General features: G+C 41.8%; 1 protein-coding gene across 1 annotated transcript in view; it reads left to right on the forward strand.

The window, feature by feature from the left end:
- ptprq (protein tyrosine phosphatase receptor type Q) overlaps positions 1 to 21,585 on the forward strand; it is a 48,087-nt gene that overhangs the window by 20,088 nt on the left and 6,414 nt on the right. Inside the window, exons 25-53 of the mRNA XM_017405587.3 lie at positions 73 to 201; positions 300 to 446; positions 559 to 719; positions 1,599 to 2,085; positions 2,186 to 2,347; positions 2,448 to 2,627; positions 3,316 to 3,423; positions 4,041 to 4,322; positions 4,398 to 4,679; positions 8,609 to 8,929; positions 9,019 to 9,294; positions 9,918 to 10,069; positions 10,290 to 10,431; positions 12,631 to 12,906; positions 13,003 to 13,359; positions 13,973 to 14,082; positions 14,211 to 14,397; positions 14,484 to 14,722; positions 15,891 to 15,960; positions 16,242 to 16,400; positions 16,593 to 16,884; positions 16,998 to 17,071; positions 18,144 to 18,243; positions 18,353 to 18,481; positions 20,042 to 20,086; positions 20,706 to 20,732; positions 20,884 to 20,965; positions 21,241 to 21,331; positions 21,426 to 21,502. Of these exons, the coding sequence (XP_017261076.1) occupies positions 73 to 201; positions 300 to 446; positions 559 to 719; positions 1,599 to 2,085; positions 2,186 to 2,347; positions 2,448 to 2,627; positions 3,316 to 3,423; positions 4,041 to 4,322; positions 4,398 to 4,679; positions 8,609 to 8,929; positions 9,019 to 9,294; positions 9,918 to 10,069; positions 10,290 to 10,431; positions 12,631 to 12,906; positions 13,003 to 13,359; positions 13,973 to 14,082; positions 14,211 to 14,397; positions 14,484 to 14,722; positions 15,891 to 15,960; positions 16,242 to 16,400; positions 16,593 to 16,884; positions 16,998 to 17,071; positions 18,144 to 18,243; positions 18,353 to 18,481; positions 20,042 to 20,086; positions 20,706 to 20,732; positions 20,884 to 20,965; positions 21,241 to 21,331; positions 21,426 to 21,502 (5,144 nt within the window). The remainder of the gene's footprint in view (positions 1 to 72; positions 202 to 299; positions 447 to 558; positions 720 to 1,598; positions 2,086 to 2,185; positions 2,348 to 2,447; positions 2,628 to 3,315; positions 3,424 to 4,040; positions 4,323 to 4,397; positions 4,680 to 8,608; positions 8,930 to 9,018; positions 9,295 to 9,917; positions 10,070 to 10,289; positions 10,432 to 12,630; positions 12,907 to 13,002; positions 13,360 to 13,972; positions 14,083 to 14,210; positions 14,398 to 14,483; positions 14,723 to 15,890; positions 15,961 to 16,241; positions 16,401 to 16,592; positions 16,885 to 16,997; positions 17,072 to 18,143; positions 18,244 to 18,352; positions 18,482 to 20,041; positions 20,087 to 20,705; positions 20,733 to 20,883; positions 20,966 to 21,240; positions 21,332 to 21,425; positions 21,503 to 21,585) is intronic.

Consider the following 21,585-nt stretch of genomic DNA (forward strand, 5'->3'; position numbering starts at 1 on the left):
AGCAACCCAACGAGGCCTTGAAGTGTTTGAAATATTACATCACATCTTACTGTCTGTGTTTTTGGATGGCAGCTCCAGAAGATCCGCCACAGAACATCTCCATATTAAATATGACGTCGAGAATCATTTCTGTGTCGTGGAACCCTCCAAGCATCCTGACTGGAAAGTTCAGCTACGTGCTTTACCTTGACGGGCCTACAGGTTATTTAAAAATCACCTACAGCATTCACAGATAATACATCATTCATATAAACCTAATAAATGTATAAAAAAGTGTAATATGTCTTGGTCATTTTCAGGTTTTTTATACGAGAACAGCACATGGGACATGCGTTTTGTTTTTACCGGTTTGACTCCTTACACAAGGTATAAAATATCAGTCCGAGCAAAAGCTGCAGGAGAACTGGGTCCAGCTGCAGAGAATGTGGTGATCACACTATCTGAAGGTAAAACCACTCAGAAAGTAATGCACTGAACAAGTTCATCGGTCTCGAGTTTACCTCAGTAGTGTTATGTATACTTCTGTCTGTAAAAGTCTGCTTCTTTCTCTGGGAGTAGCACCCAGCGCAGTGCAGAACCTGATGGCGGAGGCCGAGGACTCGGTTTCGATTCGCGTGAGCTGGAGAAGCCCCGCCCAGCCCAACGGGCCCATAATCCAGTACAGACTGCAGGTCCTGGCTGACGACACTCTGCTGCAGGACATCACCCTCACAGCAGAGGTAAAGGCAGATGTTACCTGCCTCCACAACTAATATACATGAAGATAAAACTGTCCCGTTAGCATAATTTTATAGAACAAGAAGCTTGAAGCTGAACTTTTTGTGCCTGAATGTGTGTTTTGTGTAGAGCTGTTAAAAATAATAAGAAGCTCCATCATTAGCTTCCAGCTTGGCAACAACAATTTAAAAAAAGACTCAAAGGTCAACATCTGGTCCAACAAAATTTACCAGTGCTATAATAACAGTTTTAACTATTGAAGAGTAACTTTTACAGTTTGTGTGTAATTTACATTTATGCAAGTACTGATTACACTTAAATACAATTTTGCTAATTGTGTCATGTACTTAGGTAAAATTTCAGAGGGAATATTTCTTTTTTTCTAGTCCAGCATATTTACTTTGCAGCTTTAGTTGCTTGATTTCTAACCTTTTTCTTTTTATGTTTATATTTGATGAAAACCTTTAGGAAGTAATCTCTGGATCTTTCTCTACAACTGATGAACTTTTAGAGCCAACCCAGTTGTAATTCAGCCAGTTTTACAGATATTGTGCTAAAATTTGGTGCGGTAGTAGCTGACAGTCATTCCCAACACGTACTCTGAGCGTTTCCTTCAAGAAATGCTAGGTTTTTAATTATCTAATTATTGTTTAGTTCACCAATATAATATATTTTCCATAATTGCACAAGTCCTAAAATAATACATTATCTCAAATGTTAAAAACTGAAACTGAAAATAGTTCTGTATGTAAGCTTTGTTTAAAGTGCAATACTGAAAGAACTTTTTCTGTGCACTGATGTTTTCTCATTTTAGTAGAATTTGTTCACATTGCTGATGAGTCAAAATGTTTCAAAACCACTGCTGTTCTGTCTTCTTTCAGAACACAACAGATTTGTATCAGAATGAGACACTTCCTCCTGACGTCCACACAAACTCGTCGCGACGTAAGCGATCGGCTGAGCTCGTCATGACCGCGTCTCCGCCGACCTTTACAGCCACCATTTCTCCCCGCACTCCGCCCGCTGACATGACTGCTTCCGGCTTCACACGCTCTGCCAGCACGAGCGCTGCTCACATCACTAACACTGACGCTGCGCCAACCCTCCACACTGTGGTCACTGACAAGCCCGGCACAGGTTTTCAGTCGCAATCTCACGGCAACACCCGATCTTCTGACAGCGCAGGCAGCGCTGCATTCTCTGTCACGTCTGTGCCACCTGCGACGCTTCCACCCTGGCTGACAGAGCGGCCCCATACGAACACCTCCACCTTGGCCCTGACTCCAGGCCAGCTACGCCTGTCCACACGCGATGCTTCAGTTACCGCACGCATTTCAACACGCAGTGCGGCAGTGTCCGGAACTCCAGGTGTGACAGCACGAGCGGTAAACGCTGCTTCACGTGACTCTGCTTTGCTTTTATAAAAATAACCCTTCTGTCTATCTATATGTTTGCGTAAATGCTCCAGGTGTAACGGTGAAAGAGGACGTAGTGGACGTTATGTCGGAGGAGTTGTCCTACTTGGTGTCAGACCTGAATCCCTTCACTGAGTACAGATTCAGGGTCACTGCTTCCACCACTGCAGGAGAAGGACCTGCTAAAGATATTACTGAGAAGACCAGTGAGCAGGGTGGGTGGTCATGGGAGTGTCTGAACACGACAAGAATAAAACAAGTACGGTATGTTTTTAAGATGCTACTCCGCAATAATATCTTGTTTTGTGTTTCAAGTCCCCAGCGCAGTGTTAGAAGTGGCCTATGAAAACATCAGCTCCACCTCGATATTTGTCAGCTGGCTCCCACCGCTCAGTCCTAATGGACGGATCACACATTACACCGTTTATGGTCTTAATCTGCTCACTGATCAAGCCCTAAAGTGGGAAACTAACAATACCGACATAGTGATATCAGGTACACAGTTCATTCTGATTCAAATAAATAATAAATCTTAGCAGTCAGTATGTGTATAAAAATATATAAAATTTTTCAGTCTTACAGGGATGCTTATCTTTTGAAATGAGGTTCTGGAGAAAGGTTATGAAGAATATTATCAGACCTGTTGTAGATATCTCTTTGAACACCTTTAATTAGGAGAAATAGATTCTTTAGCTGACCGGACTGATGAGCTAACAGCTAATCTGAGTCGTCTTAAAACAACTTAAGTGCCAAAGATGTCATAGCGGTTCATGCGAATGCTGTTTTATAAAGCTTCACATTGCCAAGCAGTCGTGACAGCAACTAGCTGTAGCACTTCAGTTGCAGCCTAGAGCAAATCTGGCAGAAATATCATAATATTTCAGCTGGAATAACCATGTGAAGGAAAGTTATTGGTTCGTAAAATAGTGTCTGACCTGAACTGCTATGAATGTTTTCAGATTGTAGTTGTTAGGAAGCATTTACTTTGTTAATCCGGTCAGAATTTACCTCCATTAGGGTCCAAACTGAGGTCCGACTAAGAGCTGTTTAGAAAGGATAGAAATTATTTGTTCAGAACCTTTCTACAGAACCCTATTTCAAAAGATCTGAGCTATCCCTTTAATGTACTTCACTAGAAAATGTATGGGTTGATTATTTTCTTTTTCTCTGTTTAAATGTGTAGTCCTGGACAAGTATACTGCCTATAAGCTACGTGTAGCTGCATCTACAGCTGTGGGGGAGAGCTCTCTGTCTGAAGAGGACGACGTCTTTGTTTACACCTTAGAGGACGGTATGAGCTGATCTGTAAACATATACAGGCGCAAATACAAAAGGTTAAAGCAAATGACTGACTTTCTGTGGTAAAACATAATTAATGTAGCTAAAAATAAACAAAAAAAGTAAGTACGTTTAATTTATATGGCACCTTTCAAGATAAAAATCACAAAGTGCTTCACATCAAAACCGCTTAGAAGACACAAGGGTAAAATGAATTAAGATAAGATAAAATATAAAAGCAATGAAATAAGCTAAAATACAGTCAGATTAAAGCAGACGGATGCTACTCAAACGCCGGCCTAAAAAGATGAGCCTTCAGTAGTTTCAGAAGTGTTTCAGAGCGCAGGAGCCATGACTGTAAAAGCTCTGTCCTTTTGTCAGCTTTGTCCAGATAACTGTCCTTGATCAGGTGACCTAGGGGGCTGGTGGAGACATAAAAGTTCAGAAATGTATAAAAGTGTATCCCCAAACAAGCTGACTATCAGACTGATAATCACTATCAATAATTTGCTTTTAAAAGTCAAATATGAGGCATTTTCCTGACTTTATTAAGTCTTCACAATACGCTTATTTGTCATTAAATAGAGTTAATCCCGCTCTGTGAGTTCTTGTTGTCTCTCTTCCTCTCAGAGCCCGACTCCCCTCCTGAAAACCTCTCTGTGGCGGACACAAGCCCCTCGACTGCCACTCTGACCTGGTCTGCACCGGAGAAAGCTAACGGAGTGATCCAGTACTACGAGGTCTCGTATGAAAACGATTCCTTCTCGGCGCTGATGAACACCACTTCTAACAGAGCCACTCTGATCGACCTCAAGCCATTCTCCTACTACAACGTGTCAGTGAGGGCGTACACGCGCTACGGCAACGGCAACCAGACATCAGACACTTTGTACCTTCTGTCCGGAGAAGATGGTGCGTTGAACGAAAGAGTTTAGGATTATTGCCAACAGTTTCACACCACATTTTGATTCTGTACTCCATCTGCAGTTCCAGGCAGTCCCCCGTACGGACTCTCCTATGAGTCTGTGAGTCCCAGTGAGGTGAACGTGACGTGGCATCCTCCTCTGCTGCCCAATGGGGTCATCACTCACTACAGCCTGGACCTCTGGAACTCCACGCACCACCTGAATCTCACCTCGCCGACCAACTTCCTGCACATCACAGACCTGAGGAAGTACACGCAGTATTGCGTGGCGGTTCAGGCACACACCCGAGTCGGGCCGGGAAACCACAGCAGCGAGGCGCTCAACATCACCACACTCGAGGATGGTGAGATAGATGGGTGGGTGTGTGGCGGGGTTGTTTTCTCTTCCAGGAGTCTGAATGATCACATCTCACCCGGCTGATAACGTTTGAAGGACATCTGATTAAATCTGCCTTTCTTCCAGTCTTCCTCCGCTCAGTTACATGGATCTGCTTCACCTCATGCAAATAATGTTACATCACAGGTTTCTCTTCCTCTGTCATCCCCATTTCTTTTCGTCAGCACCGAGAGGCACAAGCATCTTCGTCACAAGCAACTAAATCTAAGAGTTTTTCTTCTTTGCAGGACAACATGTCATTCCTCTCTTGGCGTTTTTCTTTGGGGAGATCCCAGTTCCTGACTTCTGATGTTAAACTTTGTGAGAAATAAATACACCTCAACTTTTCAGATCCCATAAGTCTTGTTTGTCTCAGCCCCAGACACCCCCCCTCAGTTCCTCAGAGCCAGGAAGTTGTCAGACTATGAGGTAGAGTTGTCATGGGCGCCACCGCTTAATCCGAATTCAGACATTCTCTACTACGTTGTCAGAGTTTGGTGAGTTTTGAAAATCCTTGTAGCGTTTTTTTTTTTTTTTTTTTTTTTTTTTTGAAAGGAAAAGCAAAAGTTTCACACGAATGTTTGTTTTCTTTGTTAGGAATGAAACAACTGAGCTGTGGCAGAATGTGACAGAAACATCGGTGGTTATTAATGTGGACTCGGAGAGTCGCTACAATGCCTCTGTCTCCAGCTGGACCCAACTGGGAGATGGAGGAGTCCTGATCTATATCAGCTTTACCACCACTGAAGCAGGTACTTTTGTTTTGTCTATTTTGGCCACAGCTTGCAGACAAACCGTACGTTTTCTTTTGCAATTGTCTGTTTTTTCTGTGTCCTGACTTTCAGAGCCATTCGATCCCCCGCAGAATGTGACTTTTGTAAATGCGACTGCTTCCTCTGTCACCTTAATGTGGCAGCCACCTACTGAGCCTAACGGGATTATTGTGCACTACACTATTTACTTCACTGATAACAGCACTTTGGCAGAAAAGGTAAGAATGTGCGGGGGATATATGTTTACATAAATGAAAGTACACCTTGTTTTAAGAGGAGTGTAATGAAACCCATCTGGTTCTTTATCTTATGGTAAATACAGAGGAACAACAACATGCCATACAATGCTGTGCAGTTCTCCCTGAGCACACCTTGGTTTTCCCCATGTTTTCCTGTTTCCTCTCATAGACCAAATACTTGCATGTTAGGTTACACGATCACTCTGTGTGGCTCTGTGACGCACTCGCTACCTGTCCAAGGTGTACCTCCCCTCAGCCCCGAACAAGAACAAACTGTAAAGAAAATGGATGGCTGGGGAGACTTCAACAATTATTTTGAGGAGCATTTGTTGCAGCCTGCCAATCAGAGAAAGAATACGGGGTGCTTTAAAAAAAAGAGTTTGCCATAGTAAGATGAAAAAGATTTTTTGTGTCATTAATTATTGGTCTGACACCAAAGGAAAAGGGAAGAGATAATATTTTTATTTTTTCTGTCTGAGTGTATTTGTCCAGGGCATTAGCAAAATATCTCCTGAACCACTGGATGGATTTTAATGAAACTTTCAGAAAGAAATATTTATCTACAACACAATAACATTTGGTGTCAACCCAATTCAAGATGGCAGCTACAGCTAATCAACCATAGCCAACACAAAAATGTAAATAACTCATTTGAATCTTACAGATATTGAGCTAAAGTTTCAGTGTAGTAGTTGCTGAGAGTCATTCACCACACACTCTCTGATTGCGAACACATCTTCTGAAACCTTAACAAATTCATGATATCGCTTATAACGTCATTAACAAGGTTTTTCTAAAACAGCTATAACTATAATTCCAGGCCTTTAATTTATTTATTGTTGTTGTTTACCCAGATGCAAACCTCATCAAACCTCACCAAAACTTCATGTACATAATTATAACCATAATTGAAAGCATTTATGCGCACAACCTATTTTTAATTCCATTTGATGCTTACACCATATGATGTGTGTGTGTGTGTGTATGGTAACTTAGTTACCGTATGTATACACTTATGCCACTGAGATTTTCACCTGTAAAAAGCTTCAGAAACGAGGTTTAGATGTTTATATTACTTTGTATCTTGATCCATTTAAGCAATATGGTGTTTTGTGCAAAACATAAAGTGGATATTCAGAAAATTCAGTGAGCGAGAAAATATTGATGATTTATTCAGTGAAGAAGCAGCTCTTTCATCAATTTATAATACCTGTAATATTGATGGAATAAGCGTGAGTATTGGAGGTGGAACTGAAACAACTGAATACAGCTGAATGGTAATGTATCGTCGAGTCTCTTCAGTGTGTGAACAATTATAACCAATTACTATCACCTCCCTGGAATCAGCTAAGGCGAATACTCACTGATGTTTGTTTTTGTTTTTAACTTTTTACTCATCTCTGTTAACAGAACCAACTTTTCAGCTGTTTGAATGCTTGATTCAGTTTGTGAAAATAACCACAGCTCCTTTTTTTGTGTGCACAGAAAATTCCCGTTTCAGATTTACCTGTCCGTGCCTCTCCTGATTCGCCCTTCATCTACACTCTGACTCAGCTGATTGGGGGCAGTAACTACACTATCTGGATGACTTCAAGCACCGTACAGGGTGACGGAGGGGTCCAGTCCGAGCCGATAACCGTGCTTCTGCCAGAGGACGGTCAGTCAGACACACCTAAAAACCCCACGCATTTATATAACATTCATAGGATAATGTAAATCCATACACATAAAGTTAAACGTAATGATTCAGAGTATAACTGGAGGGCAAGTCTGCACACCTTTTTCAAATCTCTTGCCTTTAAATAAAATTGCATAAAAACTCTGTGATTGAAAAAAACAGCTTCAGTCCGTTAGTAAAAAAAGAAAAAAAAAAGAGATAAATGTCAGTCCTGTTAGTTTCTGCTATCGCAGACAGGCAGTTTGTGCTTGACAAAAACCGTGAGGGATTAAAAAGAACATAGATAAAAGGAGATTAAACACACGGAGCAATTTCCAATTTGACAAAACAGAGAGTAAACTAATCCTGACAAGCTTTGAGGAGGTTTATTGTGTCTTACAATGACAACACTGCAACAATGGCTTTGCTTGGAGAAAATGTGTTAAAACGGATCTCTAGGTTTTTATGTGATTTTGGGAAAAATGGTGCAGACTGCCACCAGACTTTGTCACATACGATCCATGCTAGCCGTTGTTTTTTGTTTGTTTGTTTGTGAAGTATTCTCTGTCTGAATGATGACTGACCTCGTATCTCTACCTGTGCTCCAGCTGCTCCGCTATCAGCCAAACACCGGACCTCCAGGACACCTTGTGTCTCCTGCACAGCCAGACCCAACGGGGTCTCACTCCCCTGGTCTTAGACCCCTCCTCCCCCCCACAGACACCCGGCTCCTTATAGCCACTCACTCAATTTATAAATATCTCAAGCTTAATCTCTTCTTTTTTCTACATCTCTACTCTTTTTTTTTTCCTGCTCATACAATATTTCCAGAGGAGCTGAAAAGAAGAACAGGATGAGTATGTTTTTCTATCTTTCTGTCTTTCAAATCAAGATTTTCAGTGTGCAAACTCCTTATCCTAATGCCTCTGTGCCTCTGTGTGTTTTAAAATGGCATCTCAATGTTTTATAGTACTGCAGCTGTGCTGTTTTTCTGTTTGATTAATGTCATTTGCCATTGTTCTACTTTAACATGTTGCTCATTTTGTTCATTTATAACAATCCTTGTAATAATAATAAGCATTCTATATGTTAAAAATGACAAAAACTTTACTGTTTATTTTCTGTAAATTGTTAGTATCTGGCTGATGCTCTGCCCTGATGCTTCAATACAGAGTAAAGACGATCAGCGATAGCTGAAAATACTAACACTACTTATCTTCACTCACAGTGCCGAGCGACCCGGTCTCAAACCTGACAGCTCAGATCTTCAGCTCCACGGCCATCATCGTGAGCTGGGATCCTCCCACGGAGCCGAACGGTCGCCCCTACTACATCCTCACCTTACAGGAGGCCGGCATATTCCCAAACATAACCAGCTCGGGGACCCCAGCTGTCAATAAGACCATCAAACACACCACGACCGATAACGTCTTCCTATTTACCAAGCTCAGGAAGTACTTCCCTTATGTGCTGACTGTTACTCCAGCAACTGGTGCTGGTGCTGCCTACAACCAAACCAGCACCATGAACCTGAGAACAGATGATGACAGTGAGTTTACCCACAGATTTTAACCTATGAAGAAGCGTTTGTGTAATTGCTGCAACACTGACATTTTTGTGGGCGTGTCTCTTTTTCAGTTCCCAGTTCTCCTCCATTTCTGGTGTCTACGACAAACCTGTCTACGTCCTCCATCGCTGTGGTGTGGCAGCGCCCTCTGGAGGCCAATGGAGAAATAACGGAGTACACTCTCACTCTGTCTGGCCCAGGGGACTCCAACACGACACAGACCCCCAACACCTCGGTCATCCTCACCGACCTGCTCTCATACACAGCCTACAATCTCACCATCACAGCTGCGACACGGAAAGGCGCAGGGCCCAGCCTGCTCGTGCAGCTTCACACAGATGAGGGGGGTGAGTGTGGCTGCAGGTTTAAAACTTCGTCATAAATCTCTGCTGTTTCTCTAAAGCTGGGGTGTCAAACCCAGTGACGCAAGGGGGCCAAAATTAAAAATTTGGTCCTAGCCAAGGGCCAATCAACATTTATTAAAAATTACGTAAATTAACCTTGGTTTTAGATGTATTACGTCAAATCATTCATATAGAAATATCAATGACCTTTTCCCAGTTACAGATTATACAGAATTTAGAGCAAACATACTTTAATAAACGCAGACAAATAGATCAAACTTCAAAAGGCACATCATTAGCAGTCATTTCTTACGCCTCACTCAGCTTTTAAATGAATTTTTTAATATTAAAACAGATTCAATAAAAACCTGATCATACAGAAATTAAAACTATATATTGTTGGCTTCTAAGTCACTGTCAAAAGAAAACTTCACTAATTAGGCTTAGTTTTTTTTAAAGCAAAATAAGAATCAGAGACTCGATCTGTCCCAGACTAGAGGGCCGGACCTAATGAAATCTAAACGTTATCTTGGGGGCCGGATGAAACGTTACAGAGGGCCGGATCTGGCCCGCGGGCCTTGAGCTCGACACGTGTGATCTAAAGTCAGTCTCATTCTGCGTTTCAGGCCCCACGTCTCCTCCCCGTAACCTGACTATATTTAACCACACGGCAGTCTCCGTGTGGCTGAGCTGGGAGCCTCCTCTGGAGCCCAATGGAGTGGTGATAAAGTACGGATTCCGGATCCGAGACCTCATCACAGAAACCGTCACACATCGGGTACCATTAATTTCACACACTGAAAGCTCCTTCAGAGTAACAATAGGACACACACTCACTTCACAGAACCACACCAGTGCTGGCTAATTTCACACTCCAGCTACCCCTCTTCAGTAACATTATACTTAAACGGCACATATGCGTGCCGATACGCTGATATCACCCAGCGATGAGGACCGGATAATTTAATCTAGCACGTATTTTCTGTTTGGTTGTGTAGAACTCCTCCGGTCCGTCGACCATGGAGTACCTGTCAGGCTTTAGGCCCCACAGCTCCTATGAGATCAGTGTGTACAGTTACACCAGAGTGGGCCACGGGAATCAATTCAGCAGCCCTGTGACCTTCACAACGAACGAGTCAGGTAAACCACACACTGTTCTCACATAAAAGAAGGCACAGTCACACAGTTTTAGGCCTCTGCTGAGTTTACTGTTCAAAGTTATTCTTAGAAGCTGACATTTGGATGTTTTTTTCAGTTCAAAATACTTTTCGCAAAGGAGCAGACAGGTATGCAGGCATAAGAAGGATCTAACTAATATCAGGAGCCTATATTATGTCATTAGTGCCTGAAAGGCGTGTGTGTGTTTGTTTATCTGTCTGTTAGCAAAGTATCTCATTAAAAAACAGACAGATTTAAATAAATCTATCAGAACGTAATCACTGAATGTACTGAATCTACAGCTAATTAACTTTTGGAGTCAACTCCATTTAAGATGGGCTCTACAGCTTATCAACCTTATCAAACACAAACAAAAGCTGTAAGTCAGTCAGTTTGACAGATATTGAGCTATAATTTTGCATTGTAGTAGCTGAGAGCCATCTCTGCTCAGTCCTTTGAATGCTAATAGATCCACACATGAGTTTTGTTTAGAAATGACAGTTTCATTTTGAAAGTGTTTGGTTTCATTCTGGGATATAAGCTTTAAATACCTGTGAGTGGTTAGTGTCTTACCTGAAGTAGAGCTTACAAAAGTGTAAAAGGACAAACAAATACCAACATTTGAACCTTTGCAAAATAGGTATCCAGCAGTCGGCTGACTCTTAAGTCTAATTTAATTTTTTTTGACAAGCCCATCTTTGACAGGATGTATTGCACAGTGGTGTGGACCAACAGAATCTTTTGATTGAGAAAATAGTGATAAAGTGATGCAAAAGTAATAAAGTCGGAAAAACAGACAATATACTGTAGCTTTTGCATAAACCTCTAAGACAATTTTCAAGTTTGGGTCATTTCTGACAGTAGAAATTTGTTCTTCTGAGGCTTTCATTTTCTAAATTTATTAAATGATGTTCTGTGAAAGTTCCTCCCTTCCTCTCCAAACTGAGAACGCTCTGACCACAAGGCCACTGCAGGTCAGACGGTCTCTTCTCACCCGCACTTCATAGATCCCCACTTTGAAAAACTGCAGTGTGTTTTAAGCTCACGTAGGTAAATGAAGGAATAAAAGCATGAACTGCGAATGGGGGGGCATTTTAATCAGTTTGGGAACAGAGTGTCTCCTCTGGGACAGAATAACTTCCTTTTGTGCTTCATAGCTTGAAAACTTTTTACATGCTTTCTAATACACTTCAGGAAGGGAACACAGTCCATCAGTGTAAGGCTGACCCTTTGAAAGAAGAGGAAAAAGAAAAAGGACAGACAAGGACAAAAGACGTACAAAAACATCTGACACAATGTTACGCACAGCTGCCCTGCGGAAAAAGAGTGACACCAGTAATTTAACACCTGAGATTGATATTATTCTGCAAAACCTTTCTGTCCTTTTGATAAAAATGTGAATCAGCGAGTAAATAAATGTTAAAATACTCCCAATTAACAAAATATGGATTTTTTTTTTTACAAATATCATTTATCATTTACAGTTACTCATTTTCTATAAGCCTATTCCAGCTATGATTGTCAGCATGGTAGGGCCAGACACAAAAGACAATAAACTCTTTCATTCAGTCAGTTCAGAGGCTTCCACAGTTTGAAATCATGCAAGATTTCAAGCCATGAGTGGAAACTGGAGGATCTGCAAACGTCTCACGGAAAACGTCTCACAGAAACTCCTGCACAGCTGATAGTTGAACCTATAAACCAGGGGTGACCAGTCCTGGTCCTCGAGGGCCACTATCACGCATGTTTTCCTTGTTTCCCTGCTCCGACACACCTGATTCAGACGTTAAATTACCTCTTCATGTTCTGCAGAAGCCTGTTAATCACCCGTTGATTTAAATCAGGTGTGTTGGAGCAGAGAAACAAGGAAAACATGCAGGATGGTGGCCCTCAGGACCAGGATTGGCCACCCCTGCTATAAACCATAGAGGAACCTTACAGATCAACACTTTGCATGAATATACAAGAAACAGAGCTAAATTTATTTGAGGAACAATGTTCCTGCAGAATACTTCACTATAATACCAAAAAACTAAATAGGTTGTAATGTTTAGAATTTCTTTTTGTTTAGATCATGTGAACTACTGGAACCCAGAGACTTTAACTTTGCATCAGGTCTGCATTCAGACACATTTTAGCCTCAGTCTGTTCACTTCCCTCTCATTCTGTCTCTGTCTGCAGTGTCTGATGCTGTGGGGAACCTGTCCTGCTCAGGAGTGAGCTGGGATTCAATTGAGCTTTCCTGGGACACCCCAGCCAACCCCAACGGACAGATTCTGTTTTACGAGATCATAATAGCGGTCGACCTGCAGAACTTCACAGACCAGACCCACACGCCTGGATACACACTGACCGGGTTGTCACCAGAGCAGGATTATGCCTTCTTTATCACCGCTGTCAACTCTGCGGGACCAGGAGACGGCGTAAACTGCACGGCCTCCACCCTTTCTGAATCAGGTTGACCATGTTCGGTGTTTTAAACGTCCAGCTGACAGCTGATGCTCATTTAACAGAGAGCGGACGCCTGATGAACTCCCCTTTGTCTCCTGACAGTTCCAGCCGCCCCTCGCTCTCTTGCCCTCTCTCAGATCACCTCGAGCGGTCTGAGTCTTGAGTGGGCCCCGCCGCTCTCTGTTCCGGGCCTGCTGAAAGAGTACCACATCGTCGCGCAGCTGCTTTCCACTGATTGTGAACCGATCGCACAGCCAACTGCAGACGACGAGCTCGCCTCACACTGCGTGGACGCCGAATTCACCGTGTCAGTGAATGCCTCAGATGGTGCTGAAGGAGGCAGCGTCACCCTCCAGGCCCTGGCAAAATACAGAAACTATCGCTTCAAAGTGGCTGCTGTGACCAACGCCGGAGTTGGAGAATATACGCACTGGAAATATGCAATGACTCTGGCTGGAAGTAAGAACCACACACTGATGATACGACCTTTTTATGTCATTAAATGAGAGCTGCCAGCAAGTTAGAGCTTCAGACAAATGAGTCAATCACTTGCACAAAACTGAACCGTCTTAAGGTGTTGCAGCATAATAATACTAATAATAATCCTGCAGGACCACGTCTTTAAACTTATTTTAGACTGTTATCACTTACAAATACTAGATTAGTTTTAAATGAGATGAACAAAGAAAGTCATTCAAAGAGCTGTGTTTTATGTTATCTTGCTAATGACGTGTAATAACTTAACATTCCACAATTTAGCTGTAAAGTCTTTAAAAGTTTGACCAAATGGCTCCTAACACCTGAGACATTAACAGCGTCAGAGTGTGTATTAGCATAATCACTTTACGCTCTAATATAAACTGCCTAAATATAATAACTTATCCATCCTGATGGCACTAATGCATGCAAGTCTTTAGTGTGGTAATTCAGGATCTGAGAGAATGAATGACCTATTTTCTCTGATTTTGTTTAGTCTTGTGTGAATGACATGTCAGCCAGGCATAAGTTGAGCCGCTGCATTGAGGTTTGCAGCACATCTCTTTTATTTTTTTGACTCATCTCACCTCCTCAGACCCCGACGCTCCTCCCCGTAACCTGAACGTGACCTCCACCTCCACCAGCCTTCGCATCGTGTGGGAGGCTCCAGCTGTTCTCTCAGGACCAACTTCATACCTTGTGCAGGTCACATGTTAATCGCGTTAATAGCTTGAGGTTAATGTGTTAAATCACTGAGGTTTTAGGTGTTTGTTTGTTTTTTTTTAAAGAGCAGCTTAAGGCATTTCCAGCTTTTATAAACTCTGTTTTCTCAGGTGGATGGTCCTGGTGTGAACTTCTCAACAGTCCGAGCTCCAGGAGAGCTGATGACTGTTGTTGTGACCAACCTGACGGCCTTCACCCACTACACTGTCACCGTCACCGCCTTCACTGCTTCCCTGGAGGATGCTGGCGCTGATGGCAAAGCAATTGGGCCTATTGTTTTTCAAACAATGGAGGAAGGTAGGTTTCGACTTTATCACTCCTACTCTAGCACCTGCTCATCAGCTTACCGCTCTATTTTTGCATCCTTTCTTCTCTTTTCCCAGAACCAAAAGACCCTCCCAAGAATGTCACCGTCTCCGTTATCCCGTCGAACGTGACCTTGGTGAGGGTGAGCTTCAGTCCTCCCGAGGAGCCCAACGGAAACATCACTGCCTACTTCCTGTTTGTGTACGAGAAGGAGCAGCTGGTTAGGAACATCAGCCTCAACAACATCCACGAAGAACCGAACATGGTGGTCGCTTTCATAGAGGGCCTCAAAGGGGGACACACATACAGTATACGGGTAAAAAGCACACACATTCTGCACAGATGTCACGTCAGTGTAAAACTTTATTGTCCCATTTCATTTACACACAGTAGTCATGTCAGAACATGCATTACATGTTTATATGTTATTGTATTAACATATAACACAAAATGCATTCTATATTTCACACATTCACATGTTTTGGTTCAACAGTGTCTTACCTGCACTAACAACAGACAAATAATTACACTTTTCAGAACTTTATTTTATGGAAAGGTTATGAACAGTTATTATCTTACCTGTTGTGACAAGATCAAGTTGAAGTGCTGTAGTCCTAAAACAACTCCAGATAATTCATCTTTACATCACTGTCAGATTCAGATTGCATGGCTATTTACATAGAATTTGTTTAAACTTTACTGATGCACTTTTTAACTGAAATATCAACGTATCAAGTTCAAGAAATCAGATGTTACAAACGCAGACATATTTGTTAACATATTTGTAAAAAATATCCAAAGGCCCTAACAAACAAAACAAAAATATACAGAAATTATAATCTTTAGAAAAAAACCAGAAGAAACAACATGCAAATTAGTCCAAGAGGAAAAACAAACACTTATTTGTTGAGTCAGCAGTGTGGTAAAAGTGCCATTCATTTGTTTATTACTAAGAATTTGAATAGGGTCTTTCGGAAAATCCAAAAATGGACAAAGTTACAATAAAACTCCAAAAACAACAAGAAACAATTATAAAATAAAAGCTTAATATGACTGAAGTTTGGGGCAGGTGAAAAACATACCTCACAGGAGGGGTATTACATCTGTCACATGGGCTGGGAACGCTGAGATAAATTTTAGATGATCTTGTAATCTGTAATCTGTGTGCTGGAGGTAGAAATTCAGCTCCAATGTAGGGGCCTGAGTTTACAAAAAGATTATCGATGCATCTTGATGGATATTTAATCACACTTCAAACAAAATCCTGAGCATCTTTTTGGTCCTCACTGACTGATATCTCATCAGTCCAGTCTGACTTAAAACTTTATTTCTCTGAATGGAGGCTGTTTAAAGAGGTACCAGTTGCAGGTATTAATGGTACATAGCATTTCTCCAGAACCCCACTTTCAAAGATCTCTCAAAACTTTTAGTAAAACTGACTGTTTTGCTTCTTAAAATTTCTTTCTGTGCTTGTTTGTTTGTAGATTGCAGCAAAGAACAGTGCAGGCAGAAGCCCACTTAGTCCACATGTCCAGATCACCACAGGGATTAAAGGTAGAGTCCCCCTCATCTCTTCTCTGCAGTGTCCTTTTTTCTTCTTCCAGCAGGAGAAAAAGTACGAGACAGAACTGCAGCTGCACGGCGTTTTTCTGCTCATTATGATGTAGCAAATATAACTCAGCTATATAATTAGATCTGTGCTGATCACGTACAAAAGCAATTTTCCTGTTGTTTATTAAACAAGTAAACATAACAGACTTAAATCTCAGCGTTACACAGTTCACCTGTTAACTGTGTGTGTGTGTGTGTTTGTGTCTCCTCTATATGTGCTGTAGCCCCGTCCAAGCCAACCCAAAAACCCCAAGCAGTGCTGGGCCATGGAGGGGTTGCCATGGTAACCCACAGAAGTATAACCATCCACATGCCTGCCTGTTTCTATAGTGACGATAACGGGCCAATCACAAAAATCCAGGTCATCGTGGCCGAGTCAGGGGGTATGACAGCGATCACTTTTTAGTTGGATACGCTTGTGTTTTTTGGTGCTTTTTTTTCGTGTTTAGACTCTCCAGCAGAGTCCCGTTCCACAGCATGTCGCTGTCCTAAGCTCACAAAGCTAACAGCATCCGAAGTATGACCCAGTTCATCCTCACTCCCTTCTTTTCCTTCAACTTTTCATGCCGCCACAGTGAGAGACAGCGACAATATGACCAACTGGAGGGAGGCGTTTTTCCATCGTCCCGCGCCATACTTTACAGACTCGGGGTTCCCCAACCCCCCGTGTTTGTTGAGGGACAACACGTCGCGTACGAACACCTTGATCAGAGGCGCTCGCAGTGTGTCCGGGGTCGTCCCGTCGCTGCTGAGGCAAAACCAGTCCACTTCAGGGATGTATGTGATCGGGGAGAACGACAGCTGCATGGAGGAGAACAACACGGATCCTTTCTGCAACGGGCCTCTGAAGCCCAACACTGTCTATGTGTGAGTCAACTGGACACATTCTGTCCATGCAAAAAAAAAAAAGAAGGTAAAAATTTAAGTACTTTCTGTCAGACTTCAGTGTTTCTGCTGCGCTGCTGTTTTTTTGTTAACAGGTTTAAATTCAGAGCTACAAACACTCAAGGCCAGTACACAGACTCTGAGTACTCAGAGCACATCAGAACTTCAGGTGAGCCAAGAATTTACACTGTTTCACTTCAAAAAGTCACTGTATGCCAAGGGCAGAAATTCCATTTGACCCCTATTACTGCTATAATCTACTACCAATTACTGCTACATGAACTGTCATGGCCAAATGTACTTAATAATAAGATTAACTGTAAAATTAACTGTAACAGTGTTCCTTATCAATACTAAATCCCTGATACAAATATATAAATTCAGCAATAAAACTGATTGTAAAATACTGTGGACTGTTTAGCTTTTACAAATTTTGACAAACTTCTTTTACTCGAACATTGCTGTGTTGTTTATGTTGACATCACCTGGCATCTTTGGCGCTAGCCCCATCCAGCCGATATTGGCACAATATTTGCGTCTGTTATTATATAATCACTAATTATTGTATAATAACGCACTTGTCTTATCTGTGTGAGAATACATCTGATCCTGATGTGACGGAAAGCGGCGCTCTTTGCAGCTCTCTCCGAGTTAGCATTAGCAGCTGCTGCATGAACAGCAGCCCCTTTAGCGGCTCTCTCTTCTTCGTCTATCCGATCTTTCTCATTTTCAAGTGAATTTGAAGTGATTTCTGCTTTCTTCTCTCTGTCAATCCGCTCGGGTTCAAATTGTAAAGGTAGAATGGCAGATTTTGTAGCCAACCGGCTGGATGAAGCTGGCACTGAAGACGTCGGGTCATGTAAACAACATGGCAGCGTCTGAATAAAGTTTCTCAATTTTCTTTTTGTCAAAATTTATAAAAACTTGCTGGTCTGCAGTATTTTTACAATCACATTTCATGGCTGAAGCAAATGTTTACCAAACAAGGTCTGTTGTCGACTAGTTGCTATTAACTAGAAGCTAGCTTCATGCTAGCTCTACGGTACATGTTAGCGGTACATGTTAGCGGTACATGCGATAACTTTATTGTTTTGCTTGTATAAATGGTGGCTATGTTTTGACTTATTGAAGGGGACAATCTCAGGTTTTTCCAAAATTCGGGGGGGTCTGGACCCCCTTGAGCCCCCCCGGGATTTCCGCCTTTGCTATACGCTAAACATTTGTTTTCTTCCACCCCGCAGCTGGCGGGCTGTTGACCAGAGAAGAGCAGATCATTATGGGTGTTTTGCTGTCATTCTTTCTGGCTTTGTTTCTCATCATCATCATCTGCTGCTCAGTCAAGTAAGGAAGACGCAAACGCTCCTTTGTTCACCAGAATCCACCTCAAAATGCTCTAAACGTGCCACGTTCCTGCTTCGTGTGACCATTTCCATTTATTGACTTTTGTTAGGCTCCATCAGCGTAAGAAAGAAGGTGGAACTTATTCCCCCAGAGAGGCAGAGATCATAGAGACGAAGTGTAAGCTGGATCAGCTGATTGCTGTGGCTGACATGGAGCTGAAACAAGAAAAACTCAATCGGTAAGTCTTCGTTAGAGTTCACAACTTAAAAGCAAAACTTCACCACTTTTTGGCAGTTTAAGCACGCTACTCGACTTCAGACTCGATTTCGCTGCTCAAGACATTATTCTAAATCCGTGTCAACAAGGCATAAAATTAAAAAAAAAAAAGAACCTCTTTGCTGCAACCAAGTTGACGTGCGCTCCTGTCAGCCTAGAATCATCTAACGGTGTGGAGTTTGTGCAGAAAATAGAAGCAGAGAGACGCAAGGCAGCATTGTGGCTTTGTAATTCAGCTTCAGTTCTCTGCAGAACAGAAAACTCGTTCTGTCTGCTTTCTCCAAACACTCAGTGACAAAAAGTACCATCCAGCCCTTCAAGCGCGGTGTTACTTTTTAGTATGTCGGGCTGGCACTGGAAGAAAATAAGTGAGAATCTGATTTATCTAAACTGAAAAAGCTTAAAGATTATTACAGCTTAAAACAAAAAACAAACTGAAATGGTCTTTTGTCATAGAAGTTAATTTAAAAAAAAAAAACAAGAAGTGGCAACATTTTTGCAGCAACATTGAAACATCAGTGGGATGTATGTGTGTCAGTAGTGTGTCAGATTTGTTAGCTTGTGAATTTGAACGCTGCTTTACACAAATGCAAGCATTACTTAATGGACTTTGTATCAAAATAACCAAAGAGTAGATAAAGTTTTCTAAGCACTTTATGTCTGACTCACTTCTGATAAAGAGTGCAGATTATACTGATAATTCACCATCCTCTCCTTTCAGCTGTTTTAGTAAAAAAAGTGCATAAATATGCAGCTTTAGTCATGCATTCATAAAGTAAAACCATCAGCTCACTCAGGGAATGGCTGCTATGACTTTTGGTTTTTCTAACTTTTATACTTTTCAAAATATTTCACTTTATTTACAGACATTTCTCCCATAGACTTACACTGAAATCTCTTCACTTCCCTCAGAAACTTGAAATCTTTTTTAACATGCTTGCTCTTCTTTTGTCTTATACTACTTTTAGTTTTTAGCCAGGTTTTTGTTACTTTCAGATAGCCTTTTGTTCATTTTTGTTTTGAGCTAATCTTTAGCTACTTTTAGCTAATGTTCTTCTTTTAGCTAGTATTTTTGCTACTTGTAACTTTTGCTATGCTGATTTTTTTTATTTAGCTTTTTGCTACTTTTCCACAGCATTTTGCCCCTTTTGAATTTTTAGTTTTGTGCTCCTTGTTTTAGCTTTTAGACAGTATTTTTTTTTCTTGCTTCTTTTACCAACTCAGTTTCAGCCTCATCAGTAAAGTCGCTCTCTTTTTCAGAAAAATCTTGTTTCTCGTGTTTAAGTTCAAATCGTCTCATTTTGGCAGCACCTCCTGTCCCTCCTGCTCTGAACTGATCAGAATCTCGTCTTTTCTTTGACAACACAATGAACTCTGTGAGAATCCGACTCGTCACACGCTTATAGTTGAAGTGGCACCGTTTTCTTGTTTTGTTTAGTTTTTTGTCACTTTGTCAGCTTTGCTTCCCCGCTCACTCGCTCCGGCTTCGTCCTCCTCTCACTGAGCACTTTTCTCCCACCAGGTATTCTTCCTTCTTCTTTAGGCGGAAAGAGATTTATGTCATCCAGTAAGTTGGAAGCTGAGTTTATGCGTGTCACATTTTGTTGTTGCTGTTGTCGTGCTTGCATGTCTGTGTGTGTCATTAAGGCCTGAGTCAAACCCTCCATCTGTGCTGTTTATAAAAGCTTAAGTGGAGGCTGCTGGTTAAACAGATCAGTGATATCAGTGTTTTACCGACAGCCTGCTCGTCTTCCTCCATCATCACAGCTTTGCCGCAGCTCCTCTGCTTAAGACCTATTTAATTTGTTTACCCAATCTCAAATTGCTTGGAAGGCAGCGGGCATAAATGCTAAGCTTTATCAATTGTTGAGGATCTGTGTAGCTTTGCATCACATCACTCCTAAAAGGGGAACACTCTTCTGATGCTATTCAACTTCACACATTTCTTTAGAATAAAATAAATAAATCAAATCAAAGCCTGCAACAGTGTTTAATCAAAGTGGATTTGATTACAAAATGCTTTAACCCACTTTGCTGAACACACATGGCTGTGTAAATTTCTGCTGTGAGGATTAGTTAAATTGTCATGGACACAAATGCCAAAGTGTGGGCTGCAATTATTGCGTTAATTTGTTTATTTTTGGTTCTTTCTTTCTTTCTTTCCCCCCCTGACTGTTTTCATCCAGGCTGCTCAGCTACAGGAAGTCGCTCAAGTAAGTCGTCCTTTTTTTTTTTTATAAAACTGCAGGTTCCGTACGGCTTCGTTGTGCTTGAAACCTAAAATAAGTCTACAGAAAATACCCCGCCATTGCCTTTTTTCTATCTTTAACGCTGAGCGTTTTTGTCTCCTGCCACCTCCGTCAGGCCCGTCAACAAGAAATCCTTTCTACAGCATGTAGAGGATCTGTGTGCCAACGACAATGCCAAGTTCCAGGAGGAGTTTGCGGTAAGCGTTTGCCCAAAATCTGAATCACATTTTGTTGAAATGATGATTATCGCCTGCTGCTGCAAGGTGAAGGTTGACAACAATGTTTGTGTCAATGCCTGTGTGTGTTTTGTTCATCAGAAGCACGGGACGAGTTTTAATGAGTCTTTTAGGAAGTAATCACGGGCGATATGAGTTCCTTCAAAGAATGCTGGGTTTTGAATGAATTAAAAGTTGATATAAGCAGTGCATTTCTGTGGAGGACCATTAAAAGAGGGATGTTTATATTCCTCCAGGAGCTGCCAAAGCTGCTGCCAGACCTGGCCACCTCAGACGCTGACCTGCCCTGGAACAAATCCAAGAACCGCTTCCTCAACATCAAACCCTGTATGCGGTCAGACTAAAAGTGAACTTTTTTTTTTTAAAAGGCAAAAGTGTACACAATATATTACAGCATTTCTTCTTATTTTTCTGCACGTAGACAATAACAACCGGGTGAAGCTGCTGTCAGAACCGGGCGTGACAGGTTCGGACTACATCAACGCCAGCTTCGTCTCTGTGAGCAACCACCCCTATGATCACAGGTTCCTCTCCTTGTGCAGGGATGCACAAAACTGCAAGTTTTTTTGTTTTTTTTTGTT

The sequence above is a fragment of the Kryptolebias marmoratus genome, linkage group LG11 (assembly GCF_001649575.2).
Source record: "Kryptolebias marmoratus isolate JLee-2015 linkage group LG11, ASM164957v2, whole genome shotgun sequence".
NCBI classification, from domain to species: Eukaryota; Metazoa; Chordata; class Actinopteri; order Cyprinodontiformes; family Rivulidae; genus Kryptolebias; species Kryptolebias marmoratus.